This window comes from Fukomys damarensis, unplaced genomic scaffold, assembly GCF_012274545.1.
Source record: "Fukomys damarensis isolate Sample0158 unplaced genomic scaffold, DMR_v1.0_HiC HiC_scaffold_12, whole genome shotgun sequence".
Classification (NCBI taxonomy): domain Eukaryota; kingdom Metazoa; phylum Chordata; class Mammalia; order Rodentia; family Bathyergidae; genus Fukomys; species Fukomys damarensis.
In genome coordinates this window covers 8,680,586-8,695,467 of record NW_022900924.1, presented here as the reverse complement: position 1 = coordinate 8,695,467, position 14,882 = coordinate 8,680,586, and the positions used below count along the sequence as shown (strand labels likewise).

General features: G+C 46.0%; 1 protein-coding gene across 3 annotated transcripts in view; it reads left to right on the top strand.

Annotated features, from left to right (window-relative positions):
- Ssh1 (slingshot protein phosphatase 1) overlaps positions 1-14,882 on the top strand; it is a 61,638-nt gene that overhangs the window by 6,975 nt on the left and 39,781 nt on the right. For 2 of the 3 annotated variants that reach the window (XR_004516762.1, XM_033762383.1), the window contains exon 1: positions 14,273-14,472. The exons of the other annotated variant lie outside the window; for it this stretch is intronic. Coding sequence is in view for 1 of the 2 variants with exons in the window: in XM_033762383.1 (XP_033618274.1) it covers positions 14,387-14,472 (86 nt within the window). In the remaining variant the exon portion in view is untranslated. Of the gene's footprint in view, positions 1-14,272; positions 14,473-14,882 lie in introns of those variants that run through there. 3 annotated transcript variants of the gene reach the window in all.

Here is a 14,882-nt window from a genome sequence, read left to right as displayed (position 1 = left end):
AAAAAAAAAAAAAAAAAAAAAAAAAGGTGGGGTCCAGGGGTGTAGCCCAGTGCAGAGGCCCTGCATTTAATCAAACTCAGTACTACAAGAGCAATAGACAAAATTAAGAATTTCAAGATGGCACCAACATATCATTGAATCAAACACTGGGTACTTCTGAGCACAGGGCATTAAGCCAGAAGCCAGGCCTCCCCCCAGACTGAGCTACCCTGAGGGCAGTATCGCCCTTACCTCTAGCCTTTGTTTTGCATTGATCAACTAAAAGTGTTCTTGGCCTTACTTCTAGGATTCAAAGGACAGAAAACTTTTTCTGCCATTTCCCCTGCAGTTTAGTGATAGAGGTGCTCATAGATCAGCTTCGGTATCCTTCTGCCTCTGCCCTAATCTGTCTGCAGGGTCAGAGATGAAAGTGAATATTTGTGGCATGCTCATCTCTGCTGGCCACCCTGTGTGCAGTATTTCATTTTATCTATGCAAAATCCCTGTAAGGAAGATGCCATTTTTTATTCCCTGGACAAGAAGACTAAGCCTTAGAGGGGTAACTGGCCTGATTATAGTTAGTCATTGATAGAGCATGACTAATTCACCATTGGCTCCAAAACCCATGTTTTTAATCTAAAAGTTCAAGAGCTATCTCTCTTTCCTTCCTCCTTTGTGCCAGATCTTTCACTAGACGGCAGAGTGGAGTTGATATGGAAGATCTAGGGCTCTGCAGGATCATCTTCCTGCCCAAGCCCAGTGGCACACCCTGAGCTGTGTGCTTTAGAAGGACCCTGTCACCTCCCTGTGCTCTGCCTACAGCAGGAATTGTAATATACCCCCACGTGTGTTGACTGGGCAGAGCATCCGGGTTAGAGTCAGACTGGTTTCCATCACTGGATGCTGTTGTTGTGGGCGCTGGGCTGGGAACTTTGTGCACTCGATCTCACTGTGTCATCGCGATGAGCGTGTCCTGTGGGAATGCTCCTCTTTAGGAAACTCTTTTGGAGAGGCTGCTGGGCAGGGAGCCACCGCCTTAACGCAGCAGATCTCTGCCTGGAGCACTGACATTCCTTCCTATGCTGCCCTGCCGTCTTGGTAGACATGCAAATTTGTGTGCAGCTTTGCTTTCCTGTCCCCACCCTTACAGACTGTGGCCTCTCATTGACTCCCCATTTTGAGCATTGGGGTTAAAATTCTGGGCTGTTTGGCGGTTGAGCTGTTCCTTTTGGTTTAGCTATAGTATTATTTCCAGCAGTTTGTTGTAAGATTTAATACTAAAATCAGAATTTGCCTTCAATGTGTATTAACTTTTTAAATTAGAAAACTCATCCTACAGTGGGGACAAATTAGGACAGAGAGGTGAAGAATTTGATTGTCAAAGCGTAATTAAACTTAAGGTTAATTTAAAATGAATTTTGCCAGTTTGCTAGGGCTTGCCTCTCCCCGCCCCCTTCTCTCTCTTTCTTCTTTTCTTTCTTTCAAACAAGGGCTCATTATGTAGTTCAGGCTGGCCTTGAACTTACTGTATAGCCCAAGATGGCCTCAAACTCAGTTATCTTCCTATTTTAGTCTTCCAAGTGCTGAGGTTATAGGCGTGTACCACCATGACTGGCCTCCCCTCTCTCTCACTGCTACCCAGGCAATCTGGAACTTTCAGCTCAAGTCACCCTCTTGCCTCAGCCTTCTGAATGCATGTACCACTGTGCCTGGTTTAGTAGGCTTCATTGGACTTGAAGTACAGTAGTACCAGTATTGTACTCAGACTTCAGAAGGCCCCTGGCCTCATTCTTTGCTCTAAGCACCGTAGGCGTGTGTATGTACTGGAGATGGTCTTGCATACTCCATTCACAGACGACCCTTGTCCCACTAATCATCTTCTTAGTAAATGGGGCAAAGCTGGGAGAGGCCCTCAGAAAACCTGGCTTCTGTGTAGAGATGTCTCATCTGCTCTGCATCCTTAGGTAAGTCACTTTGATAGAGAGGAAGTAAATGTAACTCCCATCCTGTTAAATGTTAGATATGCTGAGTTCATGTTCCCCAAATTGGAATAATGAATTCCAAGAAACAACAGAGGTTAAGCATAAGAAAATTTTAGAGCTGAGAGACGGGAAGGGACCCCAAAGTGGGTTGTCTCAACCCCCACAGAGGAAGTTTTACAGAGAAATCATTAAGTAGGTATGGTGTGAGACAAAGCTGGTCAGCCAATAAGATTACAAGTGTAGGCACTTAGGTAATAATTGGTCCACTGGGGAAGCAGGTCACAAAGCGAGTATACATGGAAAGAACAAGGACCCTTCCTGGAAGGGAGGCTTTAGGAGGGCTTGGTCACCCACTCGGGTGACTGATATCTGTCTAGACTTTATTGGGCCAGGTGATACCAATTATAGTATACTGCTTATCCTTTGAGGAGGCATGTAGGTCTGGTCATGCTGCCTTGATCTTGAGGCCTGGCCTTCAATGGATGTGTCTCTGGCCACAGTTGTAATGTGTTTTTATCCTCTCTACTGGCCTTCAACTTCCTTGAGGTCCTAGCCTTCTCTGACTGCCTGTGATATTTCTGCTTAACTTGGCTCTCTGTAATCACTTCACCTCTGTGGGCCTCTGATACCTCTGTAAAGTAAAAAGACAAGATTAGATTGTAGTTTCCGATCCAAGAACAAGGGTGTTCAGATTCACCAGTCACTAGGCTAGTTCTGTATTTTTATTGGGCTTCTAATCATTCTATGTAGGTTTATTATAGACTTTCCAGAGTTTTGTCATCACAGCGAGAACAAGGTCATGTATTTTTAGAGTGTCTCGCCAGGTTAGGATTATGACCTAACTCAGAGAAAACTGGCCTGGCCCCCAAGAAGAAGGGGACCCACTTCCTTCCACCTGTATAGCAGTGGCCACCAGAAAGCAAGAATATCAAGAAAGCAAGAACGTTCTGTCTTAATTTGTTACTGCCATTGTCCTACAATGTGTGCTTATTTGTTGACCCCCCCATCCGTAAGCAGCCTCGCATCTCCATTGCAGCTCCTCCCTTCCCCTCTGGGTTCAGTTTGTTAGGAAATCCCTCAGACAGGAGAACTTGGAGGTGCATGGTACTGCTCAAGGCACTCTGGCCATGAGAAGCCAGGATTGAGAAAGAACCTCCAGAGTTGAACAGGGCCGGGTGCGGGTGGGGCAGGACTGCATGCAGCTGTGGGCTCCATGACAGGATGTGCTGGTGAGGAAATGACAAGGAGAGGGCTCCTTGGCCGGCTCTGTGTGGAGCCAGAGTCACAGTGAGACAGAAGCTGTGGCATCAATGACAGTGTTCCTAGGGCCCAGGGTACAGGGCTCCCAATTAGCTTTCCTGTGTGACTGTAACCTTGGGCTAGCAGCCCTTGTCACTCTAGGGCCCCTGTGAAGCCTAAAGAGAATCTGGGTCCAGGTGTGCTGTTAGCCCTGACTGATGCAGCAGCGGGGAGTAAGAGCCCTCCCCGCCATCCTTCACCCCTCTTTAGCTGAACTTGAGGTAGTGAGTGTCACCATGAAAGGCAGAGGTTAACCTAGTGGAACCTATGAGTGGAAACCCCTAGTGCTTGGCCTGTTTCCTCCCAGTTCCTGTGACCCTTGTGCCAGCATTCCTTTCATCTGTAGCATTCTCATCCTGGTATGGCTTTATTTTTATGGCTTTTTTCCCCTTTCTTTTCTTGAATGACTGTTTTCGAAGCTATTTTTAAAAAGACTTTGTTTCAGAGAGGGCAGTCAGGAGGGCCTGTCCTAGGAAATGCTTGGGCTCTCCCCACTGGCGCCACCCTACACCCAAGGAGCCATTCCCAGGCCAGGCTTGTGGGTTGCCCAGGAGTCTTCCGGGAGTTTCCTCAGTTCTGTGAGTTTCCTCAGCGCCCACAGGAAAGGCCCTCAAGTGTATGCTGGGGATGGCCACACTGGCTGCCACCCCTGGAAGTCACCTGTCATGTCCCACCCACATGTCCTCCTTGTGCATCCATGTCTCTTTCAGGTGGAAGGCTGAGGAGAGCTCCTGGGTCTCAGGTTGGGGCTGCTGAGCCCTCAGCTACCATCGTTGCTGGTCACCCCAGGGGACCTTCTCCCGGCTCATGCAGCTCCCTGCAGTTGCCCACATGGGATAGAAGGAGATACTTAGAACAGATACATCAGTGTATCTCTTGTGAAGCAACCTGGAGGGAGGTTTTATTTAGTTATCTGGTTTATTGATCAATTTAGCCATTATGTATTTAGTGTTGCCTGTGGGTTCTGTGTTGAATGCTGGGGATTCTGTTGCTTATTTAAAAAAGGAGTCTTCATCCCCCAAAAGTATTGGCCAGTGGTGGTGAACCTATTGCATGCATGTTACTGTGCTTTCCTTTTAAGTCAAAAGAGGTTAATGTAGTGATGTTTTTTTCTAAACTAAAACTTCAGTATTTGGGTTTAATTGTAGTTTTGGCACTTTGCAATAAAAAAGTGGGTTTTGGGTTGCAGTTTGGCACTCAGTCTCTAAAAGGTTCGCAATCACTGGGATAGGTTGTATCCCCTTCCAAAAAGAGTTTTAAACAGCTTATAAATTCATAGAAAACAGTAAAATTTAACATTAGTGAGGAAATGAGTGTGTGCAGAAAGTAGAGGGCAAAAAGGTAAAGTCAGGGATAGTTTATATGCAGAGTGCATGAGGTGACATTCGTAGTTTCCAGAGCTCAGCTACAAGTCTGAATTCAGGCTTGCTGTAGTTAAAGCAAAGAAAGAAGCAAGATCAGTTGCTGCTTCTTTCTGTCCCTCAAAGTATCAGCAAGTCAGGGAACCCCACATAGAGGTGTACACCTCTAAGCCACAGCTACTTGGGAGGATGAGGTAGGAGCAGCACTTGAGTTGAAGACTAGAGTGGGCAACAAAGACCTGGTCTCAGAAACTGCAAGAACCCAGCATGTAAATAGCTCCTCTCCAGAACTCTTCCTGGTAGATCCCCGTGGATACTCACAAGGATGAGTAAGCAGATTGTCCTAGGTTGGGCCCTCAGGCCCACAGGGAAAGCTGATGCTATGTGCCCATCCCACCAATTAACATGGGTAATTGTGGTCTTCAGCGGTGAAGTCAGAAGGAGCTGTTGGTGCCAGAGTTGCTGGCTGCCCCAGACATTGGGAACAGGATGCTGAGTCACATCCTGCCAGGCTGCAGCATCCTGGCTTCAAGTGCCCCTCACAATGGGGGGCCTGCATGGGCAGGTTGGCCCCCTGCTGTTCCAGGCACGTGGTCTCAGAGCAGGAAAATGCTAAAATTAGGTCTTGTGTAGACCAGGACTGGGTATGTGAGAGGCCCTCAGAATTTGGACTCCTAGACCAAGCTGGAGAGCAGAGCGCTCTGCCATCCTCACTGTGTGCATCCGACAAGACCACTTCTGTGCTGGGAACGGTCTGGGCAGGGAAAGATCTCCTGTGGTGAGGGGAGAATGTCTAAGAGATGGAGCAGGGATGCCATAAAATATGCCAATAAAATTGATCAGTGGATAGTCTAAGGCTGTAACTTGGTGGTAGAACACTTGCCTGAGTATGTATGAGGCTCAGGATTTCATCCCCAGCACTGCAGAATGAAAACAATAAAGCAACCCTTTTTTGTGTGTGTGAAACAGGGAATCGAACTCAGTACCTATTACTTGTGAGGCGGGCATGGTGCCGCTGAGCTAAATCCCTAGCCCAACTCTATCTTTTATCATCGACCAATACAGAAAAATTATAAGTAGTGTTTTCCAAAATCCGACTAAGTAGGAGTTTTTAAATAATTTTTAAAATTTTGAAATAATTTTGCCAGACATGGAGGCACACACCTAGGAGGCTGAGGCAGAAGGATCACAAGATCAAACCCAGGCTAGGCAGTTTAGTGACTTAGCAAGACCGTATCTGAAAATAGAAAATAAAAGGCTAGGGATGTAGCTTAATGTGATGGCCTTGTATTCATTTCCTGGTGCTACAAAAACAGAAAAAAAAAAAAAAACCCCGACAACAACGACAAACGTTCAAGCTTCAGAAAGGTTGTCCTGGACAGGGCTGTGGTAGTAAAAGGATCACTCATTAGTTGTCCTGTTTCTTGAGTCTCTTTCAGTCTGAAACATTCCTCAGCCTTCCTTTGATTTTCATGGTCTGCATACTTTTGTGTCCAAGACTGTCATTTTATAGTACATCCCTTGTTGTGAGTGTCTGATGGGTCCTTGTGACTAGATTCGGGTCCTGTATCTTTGGTGGGACCAGTATGTGAGTGACACCAGGACTTTCCCTGCATCCTCGTAGGTGGCACATAGTTTCCTTTTGACTCGTGACCAGAGTGTTCTGGTTTAGATGGGTCTCCCACAATGGTCTGTGGTGTTAAAGGCTGAGCCTTTGTGCTCGGCATGTAGTTGTGTTGTGAACCGTTAACACGTGAACCTTTGTGGGACACTCATCCAAATCAGCAGTAGTTTTGTCTGGCTCCTTATCGAACAGTTATTCTTTCCCCTTGATCATGAAGTGTTTCTTGGGAAGATACTTTAAAATTGAATTACTATCCTGACCCCATCAGTGTACTTTTCAATATATTTATCTGTATGCACTCATGTTTTTCCGTATTACATTAGGGTTTATGATAGAGTTTTCTTTAATAGTGGTTTATAATTTGTTAATTCTATTGTTGACTCTACTGTTATAATTGACCCTGATTTGGCAGTGGGATTTCACTCAAGGAGGCTTCCATGAGCCTTTGACATGTCATCCTTTAAGCACCTCCTTGCATCCTCACATCCAGTGTTCCAGGTTTGATTTTACTCTTTTCCTTTTGCTTAGGGGTATTGCTGGCTTCAGGGCCCTCTCAGCAGGCAGAATCAGGGAACGTGTGTATGGACGTGTACATATATACAAATACGCACCTATGTTTATTTCATATCTGTTTAAATATGTTGAGAATCCTGAGTTCAAACTGATACTTTTAATTCTGATGCAACACCTCTGGTTCCCTCTGATTGTTGTATCTTAATTTGTTACCGCCCTTGTCCTATAACGTGTACGTGTTTGGTTGATACCCCATCCTTAAGCAGCTTCCCATCTCCACTGCAGCTCCTCCCCTCCACAGGTGAAACATTCCTCAGCCTGCAGTCAGCCTGCATTCCGCTCCCTGCACTGAGCACGATAGCCCCCCCCCAGCTCAGATGCCTGCCCTGCTGTGCCCTACCAGATGGTTTCAGGTCTGAATGGTTGTTAATACTGTTTTCTTGGGGTGTCAGAAGAAATATGATCAATGCTTAAGAGCAGAGATTCCAAAGCTAGCTTCTTGCTTTCTTCTCCAGCTTCTCTGCTTCTTAGTCACATGGGCAAGTGTGTGATCCCTCTGGCCTCAGTGTCCCTATGTATAAAATACTCAGGTGGACAGAGGATTGCATGAGTTATATGTATAGTGTACATCATCAGCAAAGATATTCATCACCAGCCTTGTATTTTTTAAGTGCCCACTCTTGTGGGCAGAAAGAGGGATCCAGAGATAGACAGGTCATAGTCCTAGGTTTCCAGATCCCTGAGGTGTTCAGGGATGTTTAATTGTCATTGGGTTGTTTGAAGCAATTGGTTTCCAAGAGGACCTCATCCCCAGCTGCCTGTAGCTCCTTTTAGGGCATTTGTGCAGTCATCTTTATACCTGTCTCCCTGAGCATGAGGAATGCTTACTATCCCACAGGTCAGAGATGACCAAGACAAGTTAGTCATGGGATGCTTTGAGACTAAAGAGGGGGACAGCTTGGCCATTTTGTCCACTAGCATTTACTTTTTTTCCCCCCCGGTACTGGGGATCACCAGGCAAGCCCAACGTCACTGAGCTAAATTCCTGGCCCTCTGGCATTTACTCTGAATCTACTATATGTTGGGCATAGAAGGAGATTTGAAAACTGGGTGTTCTGGTCTCTATATCCCATTGTGAAGAGATGATAACTTCACCCAGGAGTAATTGGGTGGGTCAGTTAACACAATTTGGGGATCAGAGCACTTGAATTCTTATTGCTTCCTGAGATTATGGCCTTGGACAAGTGACTTAATCCCTAAGCCTTGGTTTCCATACCTGCAGAATGAGAGAAGGTGCTACAAAATGCCAGAAGGCATAGAAAGCTTCCAGGAGAAGGTGGGGACATTAGAGGACAGGCACAATGTTGGGAGGCAGACAGGAATGCGGGAGACAGACTCTAGTAGAGGGGTTTCTGAGGGCAGGGGTAGATAGGAATAGAATAGACAGTGAGTACCGTGGATCCAATGAAAGGTTTTTATTATAAAGTACTGTTTCAAACTCCTTGAAGTCAGGGACTGTCTGGTGAATGGAAAAGTTAATGATGGACGGTGGCTGATTGTGGCAGCCACAGAAAGTTAGCCCAGTGAATTGGGACTCATAGATGATGTTGTACCAGGGCAAGTTCTGAGCTGGAAAAAATGTACTGGAGGAGTGATTCAGGACTGTGTGGAGGGTCTCAAGGCCAGACACAGGCCAGGGAGCCAGGCCAGAGAGACCCTGTCCTGATTCTCATCAGCCTGAAAACTCCCAAGCTTACCGTCATACCACATCTGCTTATTCCACATGGCCAGTTAAAATTAAAATTGATAAAATAGCAAGTTCAGGTCCTTGGTCCCAGGGACCACATTGTAAAGGTTCAGTATGCTAGTGGCTGCTGTGTTGGACAGTGCAAGCGGTGGGTGGAGAAGGGTCCGCCCAGCTCTGTCCAGCAGGGACATTCTGATCAGCAAGCACTTGGGGACTGGACAGGTATTGCTGGACTGTGATTCACAGGGGTGAGGAGGACCAGAACTGGAGTGGTCACAGAGACCAGGAAGGAAGGGACCCTTGGAAAAGTTACCTCTCACTGACTAGTAACTATGGGGTGGTGCTGCATACCAAGAAAGGGCTGTGAACCTGGGATAGTTGTGATAATCTGTTTTTGGAATTTTTGAGTTGTTTTAAAAACATTTCCTTCATGTGCCTGTTATTTCTGGCTGACTAGGGTCTCTTTGCTGCTGTGGCATTTTTCACACAATGCAGCCTTTATACTTTCTGGCCCGGTGAGGGGGCTCACTCGTGGTGTACCAGGTGGCAAAGGAAGGCCACACTAGCTCTGGTTCCCCCCAGGCGAAGAACTCTTAAGGTTTGCAGAGCCAAATCAAAGCTCATCATTTGCTTTCTTATTTTTGCAGAAACAAAAATCCTGCTTTTCCAAGCTTGCTGGTAGTTTGAGCTGCTTGCTCCTACCCATCGGTATGAAGGGGAGCTGGGGAACTGTCTCAGAGAATGTGTCTTACTGTCTGAAATGCTTCTGGACATTCCTTCTCTGTGAGGGAAGCCTACGCCTTCAGCCAAACAATACAGGCCCCAGCAGCAAAGACATTTGTAATGAGCCCTGCCAGCATTTCTTGCCTGTGACCCCTTTTCCTAAGCATAGTGCCCTGCAGAGCTGGAATTTCCTTCTCCTCAGCATTATGTGTTTAGTGGAACGATTTGGGGGCCCTGGTTGACAGGTGTGTCCCTAGAGACACTGTTTTCTTTTACTCTGAAGAACGGTGTTTGGATCAATCAAGGCCCTGTCAGATAGCACTGGAAAGCACAAGATCGAACAAGACTCAGTACAACTTGGGGTCTTTGTGACTTTGTACATGAGTGCAGAATGAGGGAGCACTCTTGGGGGAGCAGTGGAAAGAATTTTCCATTCTACCTGCAGTCTTTAGCTAATTTCTCAACATAGTATGCCTTCGATACTATGCCTTTGATCAGCTTTCCATCTTTATAAACTTCACTTTGCTGGGAATAGGACTGGGAATAAGTGTAAACCATCGGCAACAGCGTTTTGAGACCACTCTGTGTCTCTCAACTTCACCTGCTGCTGTGGTTGCTACAGGTCAGATCATCCTGCCCTCCACCCTGAGGACAAGAGCTTTGAACTTCTCAATCCCATTCTGCCTGTTTGCCAGATGACCACTGACAAGTCTGTTTTCTCCCAGTCTCGGTTTGTTCATCAGAAGAATGAAATTATAAGAATTAAGTGGAAAAGTGTAGGCTCAGGCTCTCTCCAAACGTCAAATAGCATTCAGATTGATGGTATTATTTACTTATTTTTAAAAGTATGGGCTGGACCTGGTGAGGGGCACCTGCAATCCCAGCACTCAGTAAGCTGAGGCAGGAGGATCACTATGAGTTTGAGGCCATAGTGGTATGTTGATAGGTTGATGGTGTAGCCCCAAGCCTGGGTTTTGCTTCTTAGCTTTGCCTTTTTTTTTTTTTTTTTTTTTTGGTACTGGGGATCAAACTTGGGTCCTTGTGCTTGCGAGGCAGGCAGCAGCACCACTGAGTAAAAATCTCTGACCCAAGCTTTGCCTTTTTTATGGCTGGAATTTATGAGTTCACTCAGGAGTGATCAAGTTCTGAGAAACCAATTTATGCTAACCACATTTAGAAGGAACTGGCTAGAAAGTAGAATTTATAAATTCACATGTATGAATCAACAGTGGGACCTTTTACAGCAAAGTCCTCTTCTGTTCACTACAGGTTACAAGTTATATGCTCTTCCTCTCTTGCTGTTAAATGACCATTTGCAGTGCAGCTCAGCCTGGTCCAGGTGAGCTCCTGGACCCCTTTGGGCCTTCTGTGCAACTTGCTGCATTGTACTGGCGCAACTGCCCTATGCCTGTCTGAGAGTTCTCCAGGGCAGAAACTGTCTGGGTCACTTCTGAATTCCAAAGGCTTGGCATTCTCTGGGTACAGTAGACTCTCAGTAAGTACTTGTTGATCTAAGCAGAATTAGTAGAACCTCCTCTTTGGAGTGCTCTTCGACACCCATCTGTGATGACAACTTACATTGGTTCTTCTTTTTTCTAGAATTACCACCAAGTCCCCAGGGAAAAGTAGTTCAGTTTGTTTCAGCCAGTGTAGTCTATTTCGGACCCTTTATATGGCCTGTACTTCAGGTATATAGTCTCTGTTTTTGTGTGTGTGTGTGTGTGTGTGTGTGTGTGTGTGTGTGTGTGTGTGTTAGATGGTGTAAGAATTCCTAAAATTGTAACATGTAACTTCCTCATTCTTGAGGTATAAATTAGTATAATAATTCCTACTTGGGGTTTTCGAGGATCAAATGAACACTATCTGCTAGAATGCTTTGTCAACAACAGAGCTTATCAAAGATCTGGTCTGTCATCACTGTCTTCACCATCACCATAGCGCATGGACCCCCTTAGAGGACAAGAACATTTGCAACTCTGAAAGTATTTGAAGATGAGCCTGTGGCATTATCAGATAGCCTCTGTTTTTGCTCCTGTCAGGAGGCTAGCATTTTGGGTTTTTTGACCCTGGCAGGACTTCCCTTCATAATACCTATCGTTCTACTCCCCTTCTGTAAGGACCATGTGTTTTTATTGGTGATTGTTTCAGTTCAGGATCTTGAGAGACCCTGGTAGAAACAAAGATGTCATTATAGGTTCTGGTGGGTATGTGGCACCCCTGAAGGCCATGTACACAGGCACACAAGCCAGGGAACCCATGCGAAGGGTGAGGGGAGAGGAGAGCTGTGAGCCAACACCTTCATTGGATCTAGGGCTTATACAAACAGGTTTCTTGCAAGGAGGGTTAATTAATGGGTTTTAAGCAAACAGGGACAAAGGAAGTCACTTAGTGATGGAGGTGGTCACTGTGGTATATCTGCACAGTTTGTGCAGGGGTTAAGGGTCAGTGGGGCCGGTTAACCAGGCTGTGTAGCTGTCTCCTAGGGAAGTGTTCCCCAGGAGGTGGTTGTATAAGGCAGAGATCTGGATCAGCCCCACAGAGGAACAGAGAGAGGTGGAGAACTGGAAACTGAGGGTGACTGAGTCTTGCTTCCTGGGATAGGAAAGTCCAATCTATATTCAGTATGGATACTGAGACAATATCACATTTTAAGGATTCACCACAGGTGTGATCAAGTAATGTCTGTTTTGATTCTTTTGAGGAAGATACTGTTTTTTTCCCCTAGCATGACTTCCTTTCACAGAACCTAATTGTGTTCCTTCCCTCCTGGAGGACCATTCATATTTCTTGGTGTTATTTTGTAGCAGCAGAAACTATTGATTGTGCAGCTGTGTTACAGGTGTTTTTATGAAAGAGAAGTTGTATGTCTTCTACTGTTAATCACTTCTTGTATCTTTAGTACTGGTAAGCATCAGAAATGTGTCTAGAACTTTCTAAAAAGCTGATACCAGAACCCACTCCAGAGCTTATGAATTAGTCTCTGCTGAGGTTGGGACTGGGTGTAAATGTGTTGTAGCGGTTCTATAGGTTGTTCAGATGTGTAGCCTGTAAACAGTCTGCAGTGTGATGCTTCTCTACCTGCTGTTTTTGTTCTCCAAGGATTGTTGTTTCTAATTAGCATAGTACACCCCTACACCACCCAGGTATGACCTATTCCTTAAAGAGGACAGTACTCTGTTCTTCTTGATCCTTGGGCTGGCTTGGATTCACCCCATAGTCCACACTCTGCCAGTATTTGGCTATTCAAGTAAAGGAGCAGAATCCTGTGAGGGGATATCAGAACATACATATAGTAGAACAAACATTAGAACCCAGAGGAGCCAGAACATAGTCCAATGACAGAGCATATGCTTAGCACTTTGCATGCATGTCCTTGGGTTTAGTGTCCTGCACCAAAAGATAGATTCCCAAACTAGAGCCTTGTGTTTCCTTAAACTTTGATGTGCTCCAGAATTACCAAGAGAGTTGCTGAGGCTATCCCTGAAGATTCTAGTTAAGCTTTGGCTGGCTTCCTTCATTTGTTCTATGGAAAAATAATCCTGTGCTGCCAGGCTGCAGAAAGTCAGTGACATGGCATAGCTGAGCACTTGGTGCAGTCTCTGCCATGTGGTCTCAGGGGGTAAATAATAGTCTTGTCGATGAGAAGGCCACCTTGAGAGCTCCTTCTGAATCAGTGTGATTCTGCCGCTCGCAGAGCTCCTCAGCATTCCTTTCAGTGCAGAAGGACCCAGTGACATGTCCTGTTCCTCAGCCTTGGTGGTGGCAGTAGGTAGATAGTGTGGTGGATCCTCCACCCCTTCTGCTAGTCTCTTGGGCAGGTGGAGAAACAGATGCAAAGTCTTCTCATCCTGAAATAGTGATCTGAGTCATTTCTGCTCTTCTTGTACATGATGCATTCAAATGTCAGGAAGAGGACTGAAGGCAGGATCTGAGTTCTGACTTCTCGGTGATGATGTACTTAGTGGAACCACACCAGTGGCACTTCAGTCAGCTGCCAGAGCAGGATGGGCAGAGGGGATCATAGCAGAATGGCTTCGATGTCCACTGTGGACTAGAAGGAGTGACATTCTGGGATTAAGGTACATGTGGAACAGATAGCCATGAGTCTAGTCCCATCTTGTAAACATGTGCTCTGGGCAAACTGTAGTTTTTTCTTCTGCAAAACAAGAATAATGACAGTGTGTGATTTACTTAATCTTCCAGGGAGGATTAACGGACCATTTGAAAGCAGGGGCAGCTTCCAAACAAGGTCTTCTCAGAAGCCTCTCCCCACTGCTGTCTCCTTCGCCAAGTATTCTGAAATCTATCAGTTACATGCTCTCTCTTCCCTCTTTAAAGCCTTCCTTTCTTGGGGTACTCATCCCTTTCTGCCCGGCATTTATATCCTGAACTCATTACTCTGGGTGAGAAGGAGCTAAAAACACAGGCAGCTCTTGGAGGCTCTTGCCAGATGGATTTAGGCATCATCACCAGCCCTTTGGGAATCTCAGCCTTGCTTAACCTTGGCATCCTGGCCTGCCCGGACACCGTAAGCCTCTCAGAACTCCTCGCATTAGCACCTGTGGTTCTCTACACCTGGGATGTCCCCAGTGAAGGGTCTCCAGATCCCTCAAATCACTGTTAGCATGACCGAAGCATTTTCAAAAGTAAAAGTCCTTTTGAAAATGCAGAGTAACAAATGGGGCAGGCAGCTGCCCACGTTCCTCGTGGATGGATGGTGATTTGAAAGAAAGAGACATCCTTTAATATGCCAGTTTTAACCTAGATGGGGTCCTTGGCTTGGGGTTTGTTCCTTGGCTGCTGGCTGGTTTCCCTCCTGCTTCTTAATGCACACCCTATTGCTTGTTCCTGAAGCTGACCGAAAAGCCCGTAGGAGTAAAGTGATTAGAGGAACTTCAGCTGTTTTGCTCCTTCTGAATGGGCTTCTTTCATCACAAAATGCTATGACAAAGGCCTTTTAAAGCCAAAATATCAGGGGAGACAAGTGCCACAAAAGCTACTTGCTCTTTGGGTGGGACCGTTGCCTCAGAAGGACTCTACTGCAGTCCTGGAGGGACTCACCAGCCTCCTCCTTGCCATCATGGGTCCTGTGGAAAGTGGCTGGCCGGAGCTCCATAGGCGCGGAACAGGGGATGTTGAGATGTGAAATCCAGCAATCATGAACCTTGTCTATTTTTCTGACTTCTGCATCTTCCTTCAGCCAGCTCGCTACCTCTGCCCTTCAGAAGTTTCCAGCTCAAATTAGTATGTACGGCCATTGCTCATTTGTCTCCTATCTTGGATCAGTTTCTGGATGGTGCTGGTTATATTCCAAGGGTGGGGGGTTGTTTTGTTTTTATTTTGGGTACTGGGTATCGAACTTGGGATCTTGTGGTTGCAAGGCAGGTGGCAGAACCACTGAGCTAAATCCCTGGCCCAGGGTGGGGGGATGTTGAACAGCATTGATTGAAGGTTTTGTCTGTCTCAGGTGCTTTGTAGAAATTTTAATCTTGTAAAGTTGGTCCAACTGGCCATAATCAGTATCTGAGAATTTATTTGTATTGCAGAGGTAAAATCATTGGGCAGGATGGTGGGAAGGGGAACTGCTGAACCTTTTTTTAAAATCCCTTGTCAAAGTTTCTCCTAAAGCAGTGGAAGAAGATGACTCTTGGTTT